This window comes from Protopterus annectens, chromosome 2.part1, assembly GCF_019279795.1.
Source record: "Protopterus annectens isolate FY-2018-M chromosome 2.part1, PAN1.0, whole genome shotgun sequence".
Taxonomy (NCBI): Eukaryota; Metazoa; Chordata; order Ceratodontiformes; family Protopteridae; genus Protopterus; species Protopterus annectens.
The window spans coordinates 773,587,219-773,610,287 of record NC_056729.1 but is presented as its reverse complement, the minus strand read 5'-3'; the positions used below and the strand labels follow the sequence as shown (position 1 = coordinate 773,610,287).

General features: G+C 36.7%; 1 protein-coding gene across 1 annotated transcript in view; it reads left to right on the top strand.

Moving 5' to 3' along the window:
* The window catches only part of LOC122794239 (cyclic nucleotide-binding domain-containing protein 2-like), a 746,060-nt gene that overhangs the window by 31,665 nt on the left and 691,326 nt on the right, over positions 1–23,069 (top strand). Inside the window, exon 2 of the mRNA XM_044062478.1 lies at positions 11,426–11,490. Within this exon, the coding sequence (XP_043918413.1) occupies positions 11,426–11,490 (65 nt within the window). The remainder of the gene's footprint in view (positions 1–11,425; positions 11,491–23,069) is intronic.

Here is a 23,069-nt window from a genome sequence, read left to right as displayed (position 1 = left end):
CTCTACGCTCTGCTAATAAACTCCTAGTATCCTTGACTAAATCTTACAATAAAGCTGGGGACTCACTATTTTCAAATACTGCAGGAAAAACCTGGAATCAACTCCCTCATGAAATATCTAACCAAAACTCTACCTCTCTTTTCAAAAAACATATCAAAGAACATCTTAAAACTCAGTGGCTTTGTCCTTGTGCTAACCCTGACTGAAATTGCTTCTCCGCTACTCCTAACTTTCCTCCCTCCTGACTATGCCTCTAAATAAGACTTTCAATTTTTGACATTTTACATCTTAGAAATAGGCTATACTATAAATTCTTTGTCTCTTTCAATTCTATCTTTGTGTTTTGCATATCTGTTTTTGTTAGACTAACTGTATATGATGCATATCTATATAATTGTCTGTTTTTGTCATTTGTTTTTAAACAAGGCTACCTTTGTACTTTGTACTTTTTCATTCATATCGTTGTTTTGTTTATATTTTTTGTTTACTGCTAATGTTGGAGCTTTTCTCCCCGGGCCTCTACTGAAAACGGATGTATGTCCAGCTAGACTAGCCCGGTCAACAAATGTAAAATAAATAAAAATAAATAAATAAACCTTAAATTGTTGTTTTTAATAATCAGTTTCATCAACTCCATACCTGTATTGTCGAATATTTTAAGTAGTTCATTGAATAACTCGTTGTTACAGTCAAAACCAAAAGATAATTTAAATACACGTAGTCCCTTAGGTACCTGTTTTAACTCCAGGGACCTCTCGAGGTAAACGTTGTCCATCTGTATAGATTTAAAGCTTTTCAGCGTTTTTTCAAAGTCTTGTAGTTGCTTGTTTAAAGTCCCCATATCTCGATTACTGTTATTGGCAGGAATGTGAAAACTGGGAGCTAAAAGTAAATCGTTAATGTCAGGAATCCTCTGAGCACTGCTGGTACCCATTTTCGCACCGTCTCTAGCGATTGTTGTGGAGTTCGGAAGTGGAACCTCTTGGCCTTGATTTAATGCCTTGGAACGTTGTGTATGGCTCCCAATGAAACCACCCCGAACCATTACTAGCCGACGGAACATTTTCAGCTGTACCCAGTGTAGAAAGCATAGTAAACAGTTGCTCCTCAGTTTCAGTTAGTGAAATATTCCCGTTGTGAACATTGCTACCATTTACGTTACCAATATTCATATCGAGACCTTGCTCCTACAAGGTTATTAAAAGGCGTTGCGTTGTTTCCGAATGTTGCTTTAATAATTGCTCCATAAAGTCCTAAAGAATAGCAATTACACAAGTTCACCGAATACTGAACACTTTGCGAATAACACCTCACAAAAAACTATCATTCAAAACTTAGAAATAAACTAACAAAGCGGTCCAGAACCCGTTGAACTATTTATTACAATTTATAATGAACTAAGCGCTTTCACCCAACTATTCCGTGGGTTTGTTCAGAGTTACAAAAACTACTTCATCATTCGTATTTAATACACATAACCATAAAACCTTCGTCGAATCACATAACTGCTCCAATTATCAAAAAATCAATTGATGCTAAAAATGGAGATTAGGTGGGAACTGGCTCAGCTGGAAGACTCTCCATTGGCTGGCCACCTACAGTTTCTACTTTTATCTCTCTCTCTCTCTCTCTCTGTCTTTTGCAGTAGCAGATGCTTTTGGTTTCTATGCTTAAGACCTTGGGACCCTTTCGCCAAATATGAGTCGTGAATAATTAGGTGATACCACAGTTCCCTGGGTCTTGGTATGTAAAATTTGTATCTCCTGTCCAAATACAAATGGACCTGTGTCTGTTGTGCAGTGCTTTTGGTTAGAGGATGCAACACATTTCTGTTTTTGCCCTTCTCTAGGTAATTTAGAGCAATAGATTAGTTCAAGGTCCAGCAAAGAAGGAAACTAAAGTACTGTTTTGTGAATTCTATGCCCCATTAAGAGTTGGACTGGTCTGCACTCATTAGCCAAAGGTGTTGCTATACAAGACAGTAGTGCAGGTTGTGGATCCTTTGCCTTTTATAGCAGATTCTTCACTGGCTGAACACAGAGTTCTCACTCTTTGTTTTTCTAAGGAAACTTCAGGTTACTGATAACGTATCTGAACAAAGTGGTCTCTGCAAAGTAAGTGGAGTTATGACCCGATAACTGATGACCATTGTCAGGTAATAAAATTTCAGAGATGCCGTGCCAAGAAGTATAGACTTTAGATGCACCACTGCATCCTTAGGTCTTGTAAGAATAAGTTTTGCAATTTTTACAATCCTTGAGAAATAATCTGTCACTAGAAAGTAATTTCTCTCACTGACAGTAAATATACTCAGCCCTACTTTTTGCCAAGGCCCTTCAAGTAACTCAGTTGGTATTAGTGGCATTATTGGATTGGCTTGTTGTTTGAGACAAGCTTAATTACAACTGAGCACAAGAATGTTTTTATCTGTCCACTTAACCCTCATCACTAGACTGTGTCTAGCACATTGTCTACATTTTACAGCTCTCTGGTGACTCTCGTGTATTTGGTCTAGGACTCTGTTGTTCATAGCCTTTAAACAAAAGAACACTCTAAACTGTGAGATGCTCTTTCTGGTCAGTACCATTTCATAACTCTGTCCAGTCTGTTGCAGTCTGCTCATCTCTTCTGACAAGAAATCCTCAGGTGGGAAAATATACACTGCCAGCATATAATTGTTCTCTCATTTCAGACAGGTAAACTGGACCTGATGGCAGATTCTCAATTAAAATATCCACTTACATGTTTGCATTTTCCATTAAGATCTGTGTTTGTGTTTGATTTGTACTCTTTCTCTTCTTGAGTGTGAGGTGCAAGAAATAAGGTATCTACTATCAGAAGCATCCTACCTAGAACATGACTCACAGTGTAACAATACTTTTATTTATTTATTATTTTTTTTATTTATTTTTTTGTTGACCGGTTTAGTCCCACTAGGTTAGTAGCCTCTTTTTAGGAGAGATCTGAGGTGGTATTTATACTACCACTAGGGGAATTTGGCCAGGGAATTGGGGAATTTCCACTAATCCTTTTGATAGGTGCAGGGGGATCTTTTACATCTACAACTGACTCAGACAAATGTAGCATCAATTTAATGTTTCACATCAAGGATGACACACTCAGGAGTGTAACCCCCCCCTCCATAATGCTGCATTGCAGTGTCAGCAATGTGATGTGGGAAAAGAACCCTCAGCCTTTTTCATTAACAGTGAGTGTGCTATTTGTTGCACGACTGATGCTCCAGGACTGACCACTGTGGCCCTCCTGGAGAAAGGAGGTGTTTCCTGAATAACAAAATCTCTGTACACTGGCTAGAAGTCCAGCTATAACTTGAGTATGGAACAAACTCTGTGATACTCTGGAGATTCCATTCTCCTTCTTAAAGTGGACATCCCCAAAGCCATCTGAGGATGTATCCATGGACAATCTCAGCTCTATATTTGGGTTACATAAGTCAATGTTGATGTAGACGAAAACGTATGATTTAGGTGGGCGAATACTTTCTGCTGGATGTTACCACAAAACCACTATTCTTCTTAGATAGCAAGTCTGTCAATGACTTGTTTCTCTCACTGAGATGTAAAATACATTTCCTAAACTAGTTAACTACTGCAAGGAAGCCATGAACTTCTTTTACACTGGATGGTGCCTTTATTTTCTAGACTGGATTAGTTTCTCTGGGTTGTGCCTTTCCCATTGTTAGGTAAGCTGTGTAGACCAAAACAATCGCTTCTTATGACTCAGAAACTCTTTTACACATTCATAGATTGATGGATATTCTATGATCATTCTCTCCTTTCTGGTACTCTCATTCAGGCAGCACCTCCTTTCTCCAGGAGTGCCATGCAGTTCAGTCCTGGAGTAATTTTTGGATGCCCATCCATTCACCTAGTTTATGTTTAAAGGAAAACAGCAAGTCACACTGCTTAACATGCAGGGAACGTGTATTCCAGAGGTTTGGGAGGCACTGGGGTTATAAACCTGTCCCTCTATTGTGATTTATTTATCTGTTGGTTTAGATTTGGGTCTCTTGTTCTAGTATTGATGAAGATACTAGACTTGCAAAAAAAAATAGGATGTCTAGGAAAATCAGGTGTCTAATGGCACAGCAAGTTACACTACAATCTTTCTCAGAAGTCTATAAGACACTAAATAAAGGGACATAGCTACCAGCCTCTGTTGGTAGAGCAGGGACTTTAGAACTCTGATATTTTTGGTTAGGAAACTTGAGGGTCTTTGTAATTGTTTGCCATGTTTAGTGAGGTACATCCCAAAGACCGCATTATATTCAGTAACTCGCCTGATCAATGCTGAGTATAAGAGCGTGATTACATCTATAGACCTTGATGATATTACCTTTACTATTAGCCGGTCTAAATAAAAGGATTTCTCGACAGGCATTCTTACATGATGGCCAGCAGAGAGGGAGATAACAACCCAATACCTAGGTTCCTAACTATATTTTCATTTTGTAGAGGTGTGTTATGAAGATAGTATGATAAGAGGAGGGTATTTTACCAAAAGTGATGATACTACACCTTTTGGCATTTTGTTTGAGAACATTTTAGTACATCAAGAGATTACAAGGGCAAGTTCATTCTGGAGGGTTGGGATTCGTAGACTGACTTAAGAGCAACCCCCAGTTTGCAATCATGTGCAAATTTTGTTAGCCAGGGGATTTGGCTCTCAGCTTGGAGATCTGAAAGTAAATATCAAAAGAAGAGGTCTCAGCCCTGAGCCCTGAGGGACACTGCTGGTCACCTTCTTACTTTCTGATGAAGCGCCTGCAACTCATATTGTGGGAATTCTGTCTTTCAGCCAGTTTGCTGTCCATCATACTACATATGAGTCAATTTTAAAGCATTTAGCTTTTATATGATGCCAGCATGGGCAATGGTGTGAGAGGCCTTAGTCAGGTCAATATGCGGTTCATGCTATACATGGCCACCATCTATAGCCTCCATAAACCTTTTGAAGAAATTTACAAGATATACCATTCACAAAACCAAACAGTTGGGGTCAAATCTAACAAAATTCTTGATATTAAAGTTTATGAGGTCAGTTATAGTATTTCCATGGCTTTGTATTTGAGGCCTATAAGGCTGATATTTCTGTAATTATCTGGGTTGTTTGTAAGTCAACCGTTATGGAGGGGCGAAACTTAAGTTAAATGGTTTGAAGAGTGTTTGTTTGCAACGGCAGATTTAACACTATTCATTAAACAAACAGCTATATTTTCAGGTTGCATGGAGGAAATATTTTTGGTCTTCATTAGCACTAATGGTCACTTTCTTACTTTTTGATGAAGCAGATGCAATGCAAACTGTAGGGGTTCTGTCCTTCAGCCAGTTTGCTATCCATCTTACTATAAATTGGTAAATTTTCAATGAATGACTTTTAGAGATAATTCGATAAGTAAGGTATTTAGATAATGTAGGGCTTTGAATAGAAGTTTCAGTGCTGAAGTTGACACTAAATTTGTTCACAAGTATATTAGCAATGTCATTTGGGTCAGAATAGGATAAGTTTGGAACAATCTACAGTATTTTTTTTTCTGGTATACTAACATAACTAAAAAAGGATTTTAATTGTCTTTGCCTTCAGAGGCCAACCTAAGTTCATGGGCTCAGTTAATGAATCAGATAATGTTCTTCACATTTTCAATGCTTTTGATATCACCATTAAGATGACTTTTTGGTTTACTAAATAATGTTAGGAGTTTCTGTCTTTTATTGTATAGTTTAGTTATGGTGGTGGACCACCAGGGTGGTGTCTTTTTGAATTTCCTCTGATACTTGGCTCTAGTAGGGACTGCAAGCTCCCTACATTTTTTTTAAATGGGTGAACATTTCATAGTGAATCATTCTGTTGTATTAAAGTCTTGAGAGATGCAGCGTTAAATGAATTTTGATATGGTTGAGACTGGCAAGTTTGTTGTCCTTAAATTCAGTAAGGTTTGCTGTAGGAACTTTTAGGAGTTTAAAAGAGAAGGTAACAATTTTATAGTCAGACTTTAATCGGGAAGGAGATATCAAAAGAGTAGTGCAATATTTGTAAGAATCAGGTTATGAATGCTATGCCCTCTAGTAGGCTTATTTGCCAATTGATCAAAAGAATTTTTGTTTATTAAGTCTAGAAATGCTTGAGCATATCTTACATTGGAGGTATAGGTTTCCTAGTTTTAAGGGTAGTTAAAGTTATGCACAATAAAGGAGTTTTTTACTATTGTAGAGATCATTTTGAACAATTAAAAATCTTACAAGGTCATCAGGGGAAAAAGAAGGTCTTCTGTAATAAGATATTAGTTGATAATTAATCCTAACTAAAGTGCCCTATTATTCAAGGAGTTCAGTTTGTAAGTCCCTAGTGATCTGCTTAGAGGTAATATGGTCACTGACAAATATGGAGTCTCCAACCCAGGTGCCATTGGGCCTGAAAGCATGAAAAGTGCAAAACTCTGGAACAGAATTTATACTGAAGCTAAGTTTTGGTACTACACAGACAGAGATGTTTTCCAATTGCAGGAGTGTCTCAAGATCAGACAATTTATTGTTTATACTTCTGACATTAAGGAGCATCACCTTAATGCAATCTTATTTTGGGACTGACATGTTAGTTACATTGGAATGTCTGCCTAAAAAGTTACTGGGTGGGGGGCAGCAACAAAGACTTTAGCTAGTATGGGACAGCTTTCAAACAAGATGTACAGGTCATCCTTAGTGAAGCAACCTGGATTGCTGAGCATCTCATCCCCTGCTGACATATAGTGGATCTGTGTAATGACACCAGCTATTTAACCAACTATTGAAGCCAGTTATCTTTATATCCAGGCATCATTCTTGGCAATGAAAGCATTCCACTCAGGGCAAGTGTCTTACCTGCATTTATAACATCCCTGGAAAGTTTAAATGTGCCTCTCTGCATATCCCTCATGGCTTTACGTCTCAAGTTATTCACTCCCACATGCACCACTACCATGTCACAGAAGTATTTGTCAAGAGTTAGGGTCCTTAGGGCCCTTATAACATCAGTCATCTTGTCCCCTGAAAGACTACTCGCTGTAATTCTGTCCTTGACCTGCTTTGTGAGTGACAAGTCATTCTGCCTGACAATAGAATCACCTATTACTAAAACAATGTTATTGCTGCAATGGTTCAAGGTGATAGATTTTCCATATTCATTGTGATGCCTGCATTTCAGATCCTTTTTAATGCAGTGTGTAGTCTAGCACTGTATTTTGATTTGTGATTTATTTCTCTGGGATGAGGACATCCTCAGTATGACAGGCTGTACGAGGAAGTTGATCAGTGACCATTAATATCCACTTTTAGAAATGTTTGGAGCTGAGGCTATACAAAGCAGCAATCTCTTGAAGAAATAATGCCCATATGGGGAAAGAAAGATGGTATATTTGTCTGATTGTTCTGAAAATTAATTTGCAAAAAGCTGTTTTTCTCTAGTTAGCTCTTTACTAACTCTGGTTAAAGCAACAGTAGCGGTATCATAGTTCCACATCTGTCTGTAGGCTCTTCCAGTTATGCCCTATGTACATGTCTCTGCTATTGCACAATGGGTAGGTGTACAATGGGTAGTTATACAATGGGTAGGTGCACAATGAGTAGATGTACAATAGGTAGATGTACAATGGGCAGGTGTACAATGGGTAGGTGTGCAATAGGCAGGTGTACAATAGGTAGGTGTGCAATGGGTAGGTGCACAATGGGTAGGTGTACAATAAGTAGGTGTGCAATGGGTAGGTGCACAATGGGTACATACACAACTGGTAGGTGCACAATGGGTAGGTGTGCAATGGGTAGGTACACAATGAGTAGGTGTGCAATGGGTAGGTACACAATGGGTACACGGACAATGGGTAGGTGCACAATGGGTAAGTATGCAATGGGTAGGTGGGCAGTAGGCAGAATGAAGTCATGTCACTCACTTACAGATCGTGCTAACTTGCCCAGGGGCATTATGACCTCTACTGTCATAATACACACATGATTATATTTGAGATTATTAATCTTCATGAAAAGCAGAGAACACTGAGGTATCACAGTAAATCAAACATTTTCACTCACTACTGTGGCATAGAGGAATAAGGGATGCTGACACCCCAGAAGACTTGCATTTGAGTTATAGCAGGAAATTCCTCCCTGGTTTGGCACCTATGTCTGTAAAGACAATGAACATATTCATAAAAATCTGTAATTGTGGCAGTAGAAAGTTGTAACAATACTAGGCAGCATAGGACATTGCCTGTGCAGTGATGTGACATGACTTCAGTCCACTAACTGCATGCCTGACCCCTGTCACTTGCAGCCTATAAATGGTTCATTTCCTAGGCTTCTCCTTGCAAATATTTAATCTCCCAAGGACTTGCTCACACCTTCTAAGGGTACTAGAGCTTGTCAGTGATTTGGATGTATGGCTAAGTTTAAAAAAGCCCTTGTGGCCATTAGCCTAGTATACACCTATGAAGTTATGAACCTATGTGAGCCTGGGAGAGTTGAACAGGAGGGTTGGGAGTAAGTTTATCAGGTCACCCTTTACAAAGGGAGGGAGGTGGTTTCACCTACTGCCATACCACTGAAGAAGTGTGGATGTTACTTGGCAACATATAGTTTGAGGTGATACCACAAAGTGACTAAATTGGGTAGGACTGGCCATATGTGCTAATTATATATGCATCATCCCAGGTACAGCAATAGCAGTATCGCAGGTGTTGTTGGGTGTGGTTAGGTGAGGTAGGGTAGGGGTATCCCATATGACAGGCCTGTTCTCTAACCCCTGTAGATAATTATTGGGCCATTGGGTTCACACATATCAGGGAAGTAATAGGTCTCACCCCCCATAGGAGAAACAAATGAGTCGTCATGGTGCAAGAAGAAGAAGAGTCATTGGGTGGATCATGTGGAGACACAAAAACAAACAAATTTATTTATTTATTTATTTAGTTATTTAGTTATTGGCATTTATTTACTGGGAAAGTCCACTGGGCCAAAATGGGTCCATTTTCAGTGGAGACATGGGGAGAAAAGCTCCAGTGTAATAATAAGACTTACAAACAAATAATTAATGAATGAATGAATCAAATCAGTTAATCAATACAATAACAAGTCTTACCAAAAAAAGAAAATACTTTTCATTTAAGGAATATAAAAGACAAATTTTTCCGGATAATAAATTACTAAACTACTGTGCTGTACTGTAACAAAATAGTATAAATTTCTCACTAAATATTTAAATATATATGCTTGAAGACACAGTAGCATTTAGTTTGCATGTTTAAACACCTCCTTTTAAACACCTAGGATGTTTAGTAAGAGTAGTCATGCAAGTAGTACATTTAAAACCTTTGAATTTATTCCAGTTCATTCCTTTTATATAGCCCTATTTTTAAAGATTTGAAAATATACATGCATAGAAATTATTAATGAGAAATGGCAGTTATATATTGCAGATTTTTCTTATACACAAGCTACTGTGATACTTTTGAATGATGCTGAAACATACAGTGTGGTTAATCTCTTATATTAATGTATACTAGTCTGAATTGCAAAATTTGTTAAATAATTAAATTCTAAGTAATTAGATATCTAAAGTTCAGTAGCTGTGCATGTGTAATGACAGCTGTATACACAGAGAATTGCTAAGGTTCACAAACCAAAAATATGCTAGAGCCTACCATGCGCTTGATAATGTCATGAATAAATAACAGAAAGAATATCTATATATCTGGATGATCATATAAATTGGATTGCTCATAAATTATTAGTTTATACCAGGGATACCAGAGTTTTTAACTTCTGTTTCTAGGAGTGTTTTAAAAGTGGATTAATTATTTATATAAAATATTTATGAGTATTCAGCATCTGTCAGTATTAAAGTCATATATTACGTACTGAATAGATATTCAGAATGCAGAAATGCAATGATCAAAACATTTGTATTTATTTTGAAGACCAAGAAGTTTGTTTACAAGGTAGTTATTAGATACATCTCTTCACTTTCAGATGACATAAAATAAGTCAAATGTTTAGAACAAAAACAAGATGAGCACTTCTGCTCAACAAGCATTGCAATTAAATAAACAAATAACAGTGTATAGTCAGGAAACATGGGAAGTGTGCAGATCTGCTGTTAAGGGCATTTCCATATTCTGTCTGATATCTGTACCATACAGTTTTCAGGTATATAACATTTTTATGAAGAGAAACTAGAAATTATCATTATGGATAAAAATGTTACTTAGATCATGGAAAACAGATCCCTGTCTTCAGTTTCAAATGACATAAACGTAAGTGAAATGTTTAGGAAAGACAAGATGAACACTTGTGCTCAACAACCATTGCAATTAAATATTATAACTAAACTGCACCAATATAGCAAATAAGTGTTTGCTTTATGAACTTAAATGCAGGTAAAATATTGGGTCAGCAATTATAATGATTCTATCAATACTCAGGTGTATTTCAACATAGCAATACTCACATACATTTGGGTGTTTATGTACTAGAATCTGTTAGAGACAGCATTGCTTCAAATATTAACAATACTTATTGTAGACATGCAGTTCGGGCTAGACAGTTTATTTGTTTTTCAGTTGTGGTTCTAGAGAAAAAAAAAATATGCATCATGGGACAACACTACAGATTAAAGAAGACTTGCGACAATGTAGGCTTGATGTCTTTACTGACAGTGATTTAAATGATGAGTTTTCATTAAACACCAGTTCAGTGCGAGAAAGCTGAAAAAATGTAAGTAAAATGCTCTTCTAGAAAGTGATACAATATATTATTCTGCATAGTCTTAGTATACCTAGGAAGTGATGTATTATCATGTATTTTTTTATTGTAAATTGTGAGGTCTGCTGTATTATATAAACTCAGTGTGCATGTTTTAGTATTTAGATCTTGTGTCTGGAAAGTCTTGATGTCCACAAGTGACCATGCTTGATTTTATTGTTTATTGAATAAATGCTGTCTTGGTATAGTGCTACTGTTTTATTTTTTATGCTCATTGATTTGCAGTAGATGGCAAGAGCTTGACCTCGTCATCACTGGCCCAGATTTTTGCAAGTGACAGGGGTCAGGCATGCAGTTAGTGGACTGAAGTCATGTCACATCATTGCACAGGCAATGTCCAATGTTGCCTAGTATTGTTACAACTTTCTACTGCCACAATTACAGATTTTTATGAATATGTTCATTGTTTTGTCATGAAAAATCGAACATGTGCAGATATCAAAATAAAATCAGAAGGCTTACAAACAACAAAATGCTTTTCACTTTAAATTGTATTGAAAGTATGTGTTTCATAGTAATACATTTCACTGTTGTACAGTGACAAACTATATAAATATGCATACATAAAAACATTTACAGTCATGTTTAAATATGCCTGATTTCTACTTTTTTCTTAGGACTTTGAGGCTACTCTTGCAAACGTCATTGGTCAACGATACAGAATAAGCTATGAATTTCTGAGGTATTTCTTTTAGTTATAATAATTTATATCAGTAGTTTTAAGTAAGTGTAATTTGTTTTATTTACAGAAAATCTAAGAGGTAAATAATTATGTTGCTACCTGATTATCAGTCAGGTTTGGAGGTGCACACAAAATCATGACATGAAAACAAGAGTGGAATACTACAATGTTCTCTTGTATGATTAACTGTAATCTAAAGACAAGGAGTGTCTAAATGGATTTCAGAATGCACATATGTTACTGAAATAGATTAGCAAAAACTGCAAGCAAACAAGAGATGTAACACAATGGCTAACGGCTACTAGCTTGAGTATTATCAATCTAAACGCACCTTTACCAAAAGGGGTGATAATGATATATATTAAACTGGGATCCCGTTGCAGGTTTGAAGACAGTGACTGTGATCCTTGCAACTGTGACAATTTTGAGTACAATTACAACAAAATATATACTAAGAATAAAATTGCTTTAGCTCAGATTATTCCTGCTTATCCAAGTTACAGCAATCATGGAATCAGTATACATAAAAAGAAGTGGTGTCCCCATCCCCCACATTGAGGAAGGGTACAGAGAGGCTTGCCTCCTACAAAAATGCTGTTAATATATAACAGCAGGTTTTGCATTGATCTGTTATTGTATGAGGATCACTCTTAATTATTTGCAGTTTTGGGACTCAGTATCAAGTCTAAAACTTCCAATAGCTGCTGCATTCAGCTATAAGATCACCCAGAAACATATTTAGGTATTCTCTGAATGCAAATAGATGGGCATCAGCAGATAACAGTTTACTATGTATTCATCACTGCCAAAATACAGCATACAAAACAAAATGAATTATGAGGAGTATTGTTAAGAACTCACTGCTGTCAAAATAAAACTTACAAAACAAAATAAATTATGAGATGTATCAGGTGTGACAAAGGGAGATATGGTCAGCACAGCTGTATGGAATATTGTAAATAATTATATGTTATTTGTGTGTTATATAAGATGCTTGTGTTACAACTGTATTAGAACTTTATGTTATGTGTATATCAAATTTGTTTATATAGACATGTGTGTTGAAAAGGGTATTTGCAAAATACTTGTGTTTAAAATGGATCCACAGTGTGTCCTACTGGAAAATAACAGAAATGTACATCCGCTATTGTAACTGTTTAAATGTATATTTTAACAGTGGAAACTGGAATACAGGAGGTTAACTTCAGTCCAGCAAAACTTCAGAAAAATAACTGAAATTAAATTACTTTATGGCAGCTACAGGTACAATGTATGTTTTGAGAACTTTCTGTATTGTCTTTGGAGTGAACTAATTATTACAATTGTTTTATGACTTCCAGCATCTGCCAAAGATCTGATGTGTATGTATTTTCACAGGTAACGAACAAAACAGAGAAAATTTCGCCCTACAAAACTAGTAATCCACAACGAAAAAGTGAAAAATGGAGAACACCAACCAAAAGTTCAAGTTGAGCTTCATTTTAATAATAAGACAGAAAATTCCTCCCGTTTTATAAGCATAGGATTATGGTGTACCAATCAAAGTCATCCACCAATTAATACATTAAAAAACAATGGCATAGTTAAAATAGAATTAATATTAAATAAATTCATAATACCCTCATAAAAGTCATACAAAAAGTAAAGTATTGATGAAAAACTGTATAAAAATGTAGTAATTGTGTGAAAAAAATCATCGTAATACATATATAAATAGATAAGTACTTATACATATGTTAAAACCCCATGCAAACCTGTTAAAACCAATACATTAGCACCATCTACTGGCCAAGGAGGTTATAAAATTCAAACAAGTAAATAAACCCAACATACTCTATAGGTCTCAGCATTTAGAAAAACTTAACAAAAAGACAAATGCATAGAATAAAAATACAGAAATTATGAACAATCCATATAATAATGGTATGATAGAAATATATTATCCAATCAGAGTTTGGCAACTCTGAGTTTCAGTAATGGGGCTATGTTAATATTTTCATTGAGACCTGGGTCCCTACCTGCATCTAGGGTTACTTGCCAATAGAGTTCCCTATATTCCAAAAGGTTTCCCAGGGCCCACCCCTGTTATCCACTTGAACATCTTCCAGAATGAAAAAAACTAAACCTTGCCTGTTTACAAACCAATGTATGTTTAAACAGAGCATTTTTCTCATTCTTAGTCCTAATCTCTTAAGTGTGTTCATAAACACATCTTCTGATCTTTCACTCCATCTTACCAACATAAAATGCACCACAAAGGGAGCAGGTAGTTAAATAAACCACTTTTTCACTGTTATAATTAAAATAGGACAGACCACAAATCTTCCTGTCTCTACTACCAATGTAAAAACTGTCACAGTGCGCAATGTATTGACATTGGGAACAAGCCCCACAAGGGTACGTCCCTTTTCATTTACCACTAACATTCGTTGGTCTTCTACGTTGTTCAAGAAGGTTTTGCATATTCCCCTCCTTCTTAAAAGTAAACCTTAGGGGGGACAGTTTTGCCAGAGGTAAATCAGTAAGTTCTAAAAACGTGTTCCATTCTGTTCTAACTAAATTGTTACAATAGAAAAAATCCTTATTGTACTCTGTAATAAATGCCCTGTTGTTCTCACCCCTATCCATTTTTTTGCTAGCCTGCTCACTCTCACCAACAGATCCCATTCCTAAAACTGGGCAAAATTTCCCTGCTCTATTGGAAAGGACATCTATTCTGATATCATGTAGAAACTCTACCGGGTATCCCCTTTCCCTAAAAAGATGGTCAAGATAATCACATTCAACCTCAAAATCACTATCACATGAGGTTATCCTGCTAGCATGAATGTATTGCCCCCTCACCAAACTCTTTTTTTGAAACATAGGGTGGGAACTGTTGAAGTGTAAAAAAGAGTTTGAATAGGTATTTTGTTCAGAAAATTCTAGATTTAATACTCCCCTTTTCCGTCTTTTCAATTGATACATCTAGGAAATGTAATGTGTTTTTAGAGACAGTATTGGTAAATTGTAAGAAACTGTTTCAATGTATATTAAAAATTCCTGTAACTTTTCATCGGACCCCACACAAAACAAACAAATATCATCCAGGAATCTGACATATTGCAACCAACAATTCCTAAATTCTGATTCCATAATAAACCTTTTTTCCCACCAAGCCAGTACTATATTGGCGTATGTGGGGGGAAGAATTGTCCCCCATTGCTACAACCTTAATTTGGTGGAAAAATTCTCTCCAAAAAAATATGAAGTTGTTGTTCAAAACTAACTCCATTAAGTACAGGACAACATGCAAATCACTGGAAGAGATATTTCGTTTCTCAACCAAAACTGCTTCCAACCATTCAAGGCCTGTACTATGGGGAATAACAGAAAAGAGGTCTTTGATGTCTATAGTTACAAAAGTTACCTGCTCATAGTTTACACTAAGGTCGATTCCCTTCAAAAATTCCCAAGAGTCCTTCAATATTTGGGTACTAGAGCCCCAAAGGGCCTTAAGTTTAATATCAAGGAATTTTGCAAGTGGTGCTGTTTTAGATCCGTCGGCCGATACTATTGACCTAAGGGGTGGGTCAACCAAATCTTTATGAACTTTGGGTATACCAAATATAGTCGGCACCCTGGGCCTGTTGTCGGTCAAGTAATTAAAACTGTTAAGATCAATCAATCCTTCAAGTAAAAGATCATTCAATGCCAAATTGATTTTTTTGTAGGCAATGTTAATCTCACTTTTAGACACTCTAGTATATGTGTCCGTATCCCCCAACAAATTAAGCATCTTTCCTTCATACATTAAAGTGTTCATTATAACTGCACCACCCCTTTGTCGGGTTTCATAACCCACACATTACGATACATCCTCAAATCATTCAACACTTCCCATTCCTTTCTGTCAAGGTTATACTTTTTGTGTTGTTGGTTCGTAGTTTGCCATTGCCTAATACGTTTATCAACCAAAGTCTCAAACTTTTTTAACTGTGGATGGGTAAGGGGGTTAAAAGTACTCTTCCTCCTCAGATTCACCCCTTCATACAATTGTTTCTGTTCCTGAAACACCAACAAAAAGTTCATCTTTCGCAAAAATAATTTTAAATCTAGGAGGAATTTACTAATGTCCCCTCTAGTGTTAGGAATACATTTAAACCCTTTTGCCAGAAGTTTAAAATGGTCAACGGTGAGTGCTATCTCACTATAATTAAAAATATTAAAATTATTGTAACTAAACTTGACCTCATCTTTAGTAATTGGTTTAATCGGGGAGGCTAATATTTCCCCCTCCTCCCCTGGTAACCTCCCCGCCTCACCCCTCAACCAGGGTGTTGGGGTAATATGACACCCTCTGGTTCAAGTTTCTCTCAGATGGGCAAAGCGGGGGTCTCTCTAAAGGGTCATCCCTAATGTCCTCTGTATGATCATAGCCTTCCTCATCCTCAAAAACATATTGTCTACCTACCCCCAACCTATTATCATCATCAAACCACTGCTTCTGTTTATTACCACCTTTAGGGTCAGGGTTACAAGTATTGTTCATATATTCATTTAAATCTCTTTCCAATGTTTTAATCTTTCTCTTCATGTTAATAGAACACTTGTCATCAATTGTTTTCTAAAACCGAAAAGTATCTAGTTCTTTTAGCCTCCACAGTAAACAAAAGGTCTGAAGTAATGTGTTTGTTAAGTATATCTATATGTTCATGCAGGGTAGACAAAGTAATTTCATTCTGCTTGATAGTAATTCTCACTATGTCCAGCCCACATTTAATGAACATTTTCAAATAAATCTTTATGTAAATCAGAACCTTTAACAATATTGTTCGGGTACTTAAATACCTTTAGTCCTTTTGGTACAATTTCCTTCCTTAAACACTCATTCAAGTATTCATTGTCAATTTGCAAAGCATTATACTTTAATAGCAAGTCAGACTATCTGTTTAAGGAATTTTTGTAAGTGTCAGGCTGAGAAGCAACTCCCGGCACAGTATCTTTAGTGTCAAAATTAGAAAATTGCTTATGTTCAAGCCAAACACAGAAATCACTGTTACGTAAATGTCTTTGTTTGTTAGAAGCATTAGAATTAACACAGTCACCTTTTTGTATACTCGTACACCTCCCTGGTCCAGTTGCTACTTTCAATGTATCTCCTCCACTTGTTTGTGATAATAAAATCCTCGGCATGCCGATATCGTCAATTCCAGTCATCCTTCCTTCCTCATTCGTTGCCAAATTATTAGAAGGACGTGCACCGTCAATACCTCCATTGCCGGATAGTCGTTTATCACTCCCCAACATATTCAATGCTTCCTGGTTGTCAGGTGGGAAGGATCTACCAAAAATCAGTCCCAATGATTGGCTGATAGGTGTAAGAAGGTCAACGAGTTGCGGCAACTGACCTATTAGCTTACGGGTTTCCCCTAAATGGTCCCTCCTCTCATCCTCATGCCGAGGGAACTGGCAGTGCTCTCCATCTCCAAATTAATTACCAATAATGAACAAAACGGAGAAATTTTCACCCTACAAAACCAGTAATCCACAACGAAAAGGCGAAAAACGGAGACCACCAACCAAAAGTTCAAGTTGAGCTTAATTTTAATAATGCCACACGTTTTCATCTATTCACCATAGCCTTCTTCAGATATCAAAAACACAAGGCAGAAAATTCCTCCCATTTTATAAGCATAGCATTATGGTGTACAAATCAAAGACATCCACCAATTAATTAATTAATTAATTAATTAATTAATTAATTAAAAAAACAAACAGCATAGTTAAAATAGAATTAATATTAAATAAATTCATAATACCCTCCTAAAAGTCATACAAAAAATAAAGTATTGATGTAAAAACTGTATAAAATGTAGTAACTGTGTGAAAAATCATCTTAATACCTATATAAATAGATAAGTACTTATACATATGTTAAAACCCCATGCAAACCTGTTAAAACCAATACATTATCACAATCTACTGGCCAAGGAGGTTATAAAATTCAAACAAGTAAATATCCCAACATACTCTACAGGTCTCAGCATTTAGAAAAACTTAACAAAAAGACAAATGCATAGAATAAAAATACAGAAATTATGAACAATCCATATAATAATGGTATGACAGAAATATATTGTCCAATCAGAGTTTGGCAGCTCTGAGTTTCAGTAATGGAGCTATGTTAAATTCTCATTGAGCCCTGGGTCCCTACATGCATCTAGGGTTACTTGCTAATAGAGTTCCCTATATTCCAACAGGTTTTCCCAGAGCCCACCCCTGTTATCCACTTGAACATCTTCCAGAATGAAAAAAACTAAACTTTGCCTGTTTACAAACCAATGCATGTTTAAACAGAGCATTTTTCTCATTCTTAGTCCTAATCTCTTAAGTGTGTTCATAAACACATCTTCTGATCTTTCACTCCGTCTTACCAACATAAAATGCACCACAAAAGGAGCAGGTAGCTAAATAAATCACTTTTTCACTGTTACAATTAAAATAGGACAGACTACAAATCTTCCTATCTGTACTACCAATGTAAAAACTGTCACAGTGTGTAATGTATTGACATTGGGAACAAGCCCCACAATGGTACGTTCCTTTTCATTTACCACTAACATTCATTGGTCTTCTACGTTGTTCAAGAAGGTTTTTCAAATTCCTCCCCTTAACAGTGGAAACTGGAATACAGGAGATTAACTTCAGTCCAGCAAAACTTCAGAAAAATAACTGAAATTAAATTACTTTATGGCAGCTACAGGTACAATGTATGTTTTGAGAACTTTCTGTATTGTCTTTGGAGTGAACTAATTATTACAATTCATAGGTTCATAGGTTCATAGGTTGGTACTAGGCTATCAGCCCTAGGGCCTATACAAGCCTAGCCATAACAATTCCCTGGCTATTTCTTCCCACACTATTTACTTTCCTGGACCCCTGTCTAGCAGGGCAACTGACGTGATCCCCAGGGTGAATTTTCTTTCTCCCATCCAATTGTTAAGGTTCCTTTTGAAGAGGGCCAAAGAGGCACTCTGCTTGATATGTATGGGCAATCTGTTCCAGAGTCTGGGGAGTCTCGTTCAGGAACCTATCCCTCCAGCATGTTTTGTTTATTGTGATGACAAGGTTTAGATCCCTGGAGTGTGTGGCTCTGAGGGATTGGGATTTCTTTATGTGTAGCATGTCCAGCAGCTCTGGGTTTGACATGGCCTTGTATTTTAAGCAGAGATTGCCTCTGAGTAGATGATATGTGGCAGAGTATATCTGGAGTTTTTTAAGGCAGTCAGCATAGGGCATCTGCTTTAGGCCTGTGATTCTTTTAGTGAGGTATTTCTGTGGCCTTTCCAGTTGTTGCAGATGTCTTGAGAGGTACATACCAAACGGGGCATTGTATTCTATAATGAGTCTAATGAGGGATGAGTACAGTGGGACAATGACCTCCTTTTTTCTGGATGAAAAGCCCTTAGTGATGAGGTGTGCCACATAGAAGGATTTCCTGACTGTTGTGGCGATGTGGTTATCGAAGGTGAGACCACTGTCCACCTGTGTCCCTAAGTCTCTTATCACACTTTCGGTGTTTAGTGTACTGCCACTTATATGGTAATTTATGGGTACATGTTTTTTCCCAAATGGGATAACTATACATTTCTTGGCATTGAGCTTGAGCCCATGACTCTGGCACCAAGCATCTGTTTCTGTAAGGCCCTTTTGTAGAGTATCCACATCATTTGGGGATTCAGTAATGGCTCCCAGTTTGCAGTCATCTGCAAACTTTGTTAGCCGGAGTCCTTTAGTGTTGGCCTGTACTTCAGAGAAGTAGATGCCAAACAAGAGCGGTCCCAGGACTGAACCCTGAGGTACTCCACTTGTCACTTGTCTGGAGGGGAGGGGTTCACCTGGGCTGGAGTCAGATGACAAGAAATCATATCATTCTGCAAGCCATCCCAGCAGTAATATTTCAGATATTAATTTAAGAAGTCTCTTAGACAGAGAGACAGCATTCTGTATTCTGTGTTTGACCTGACAACAACTGAATATCCATTTATCACATCTGGCTTGCTCTTAAGTAAGTTAACTAGGGTATAGTTATTCTCTTAGATACAGTCAGGAATATAGCAAAGCTTAGTTTAGATATTTTTATTTATTTATTTGAGACTGTCCTGCAATGTTGTCGTACATATTTCCTGTGGTTTTGAACTCTGATGTCACTGTGAATATATACTGTTTTCCTGTTCTTCTATTATTTATTATTAAGCATATTAAACCTTTCATTATGGCTGATCTTTGTAAGAGATATTTACATTTTGAGATTACTTGCATATTTATTTGGTGACACTGTATGGGCCACTCCTAATAGCCTTGCTCTTGGTCAAACTACCATTTGTATTAATAGTAGCATTACACAATAAGATTGGACACCCTTTGTTAAGTAGCTGATAAGGAGTTGGAGGTGGTAGTGATAACTAACTTATAGTCTGGGAAAAGGAGGCATAGCTAGTAAACCTGTGCCAGCCTTTCCCAGGTGTGTGTGTGTGTGTGTGTGTGTGTGTGTGTGTGTGTGTGTGTGTGTGTGTGTGTGTGTGTGTGTGTGTGTGTGTGTGTGAGTGTGTGTGAGAGTGTGTGTGTGTGTGTGTGTGTGTGTGTGTGTGTGTGTGTGTGTGTGTGTGTGTGTGTGTGTGTGTGTGTGTGTGTTTTCATAAATCAAACCCCAAAGAGTGTGTGTGTCAGCTATGTGGGCAGGGACATGAAGCACTGGTTGGACAGAGAGGGTGCTGGAGGTCTTGGCTTGGCCATTCAGCTGAGATCTCAACTCTGTAGCTGTGCCAATGGGGAGTCTTACTGGGGATCTGGAGAAAGAGGGAGAAACCAGCCCTGGACTAATTGTCGTGTCTGTTTGCTCTTAAGGGAAATTGCACTTGATGCAGAGAGCTGCATCTGGTAATACTTCTGTGTGTATCTTGTCATCCTCTCAGTATATGTCCCCCACTGGTACCAGTGGTGAGGATTGAGTCTCCTTGATTACTGGTCCAGTGGTGTGTCATTATGTCAGGAAACAGTTTTTCTTTTTCATTAATGTTTTGGATGAGTATCACTTAACTACTGTACGAGTATGGTACATTTATAGGGAAGGATTTGTTATGGAATATAAAGAGTTCAATGAAAATTCACAAAATAATACCATCAGCAGACAAAAGACATACTGACAGACTAAAAGAAATGGGTGTCTCTTTCTTTGTGTAATGTTTCATTAAACTAAAATTAGAGTCCCAAACTACAGAAAAATATTTAATAATTCATATATCAACTGATTTAATGCATAAAATGGCTTAGAATTAATTAGACCATTATATTGTCAATACAAATGCTGTCATATTGTGGCGTCATAAAAAGCAATACAGTTGTTTGGCTATCAGTTCCAACTGTTAGCTATCTACTATTTCAGTGAGCTAGGCTTAATGGGATATATTCATGTAATGAGAATTGCTTCAAATACTCTCCACAAGGGAAAGCATAGTGCATTGTGCATATTGTTTTTTCCTTGATGGGGTCAGATATCAGACATCATGCAATAATATATGTAGAAAGTGGGACGGGATTAATGCATGTTGTTGATGTTTTTTACCTGTAAGCTTCCCTGAGATGTAGTTCTTTAGGATGTTCAATGACATACTTTACACGTGACCTTAAATAACACAAACAGCAAGGCAAACGGATGCTTACTAAACCTGAATTATTTATTACAAAAATGTGAGCACTTTTGTTCAAATAATATTAAACTTCATCAGACAAACATTACTCTTGAAAAGACTATTTATATATTCTTTAAATAGCCCACTTAAACTTTTCAATCAGGAAGAGATTAAATCCATAAACCTGCCCTTAAAGGGGCTATGATCCCAAAATTACATGCAGACTACACATAAGATTTGTTCACAAATTCACCCATTACAGCCTTATATTTATCTTCAAATGTAAACATCCTAACCTGTCATCCCCTTAAAATTTATATTTACATACAATTAAAAATATTATCTTCTAAGGTGCATCTGAACATTAAAATACAGCACTATTGTCAATCATAATTACTCTAAAATTACCAGTACGAATGAACAAATATAATAACATATATCCAATGACAAATAATACTTTTAAAATTTTATAGTTATAACAATCTATTCAAAATAATCTATCTAGAAATAGCCCCGAGTTTTAAAATACTGTTAATCGAACTATACTTATTAATGCCTGGCCAGGTATAAGCATTTAACACAATTTGCCATATTAATTCACTGCTTTCCAGTTGTAGGGACCAAGGGCCCCCCGCCAAGATTATCCTCAACTTGTTCAATATTTAGAAATTGAAAGTGGTGTTCCTGAATATACTTTGCACACGAACAAGAATAGAAATTTGTGATGAAATGCACAGCTATTTTTAGGTCTACTAACAACAGCCTTCCTTGCTATACAGAGTTGTGTGACATTATGTTTTTGTTCAGTTTTTCATTCTTTTTTTTTTAGTTTGTGTCTGTAAAACAAAATGTACATTCTTGAGGATGTACAATCATCTTAAGCTATTATGTTTTAAGGGGACTGCCTAGCCTCTTCTGGAGTTCCACGTGAAAACTTAGCAGGTTGAGTACATACTGGAAAAGCAAGCATATTTTGGTTAATTAGTTTATGAGCTTACTCGACATGTGAATAAGTGAAATGCAAATTTAGACATTTCTAACATTTTTGGTAAGTGCAGAAGAAAAGAAAAATCACTAAAACATGCTGACACCTTTTTATTAAGCTGTTATCAATAGCTTGTAGTAAAGCTTTACTTTTGGAATGAAATTAACAGTCATAGTTCTGGGAATTTAAATTTGTCATATCATGGTTCTGCAAACTTAAGAAGTTTGTCATTTCAGCATAACTGCAGAAATGAAAGTAAATGTCCTTCCTCTCTAGTTCTGACTCTACTTATAAGTTGTTTCCTTCTTTTTCCTGCCGCATGTTTTAATATTAGCAGTATGGCACATGCAAGCTCTCTGATTATTATGTATATTCCGGAACTACAAGTCAGCTGTACAGCAGTATAAATGCAATTAAACAACAACCCCTAATTAATATTCAAAAACTTGCACGCTGATTGGTCAGCGTGCACGTTGTAAATCAGAGTTATAGTAATGAAAAAAGGTTCAGTCGCCCAGACTTTTAGCATTGCTATAACTCTTTTTTTTTACAGCAACGGAGAATGCAAGATCTCCGTTGCTTCACACTGTCTCGCTATGTTAAACGAGTTTAACATAGCGAGACAGTTTGTAAAAAGCAACAGAGATCTTGCTTTCTTCATTGCTTTTTTCAAAACTGTCTCGCTATGTTAAATGGGTTTAACATAGCGAGACAGCTTTAAAAAAAGCAACGGAGATTCTGTGTTGCTTTTTTTAAAGCTGTCTCGCTATGTTAAACCCATTTAACATAGCGAAACAGTTTGTAAAAAGCAACGGAGATCTTACTTTCTCCATTGCTTTTGCCCACAACTCTAATGTACTGCGTAGGCATAAGCATGCGCAGTACATCAGAACTGCCGCAGAATACCAGACAGCTGCGGA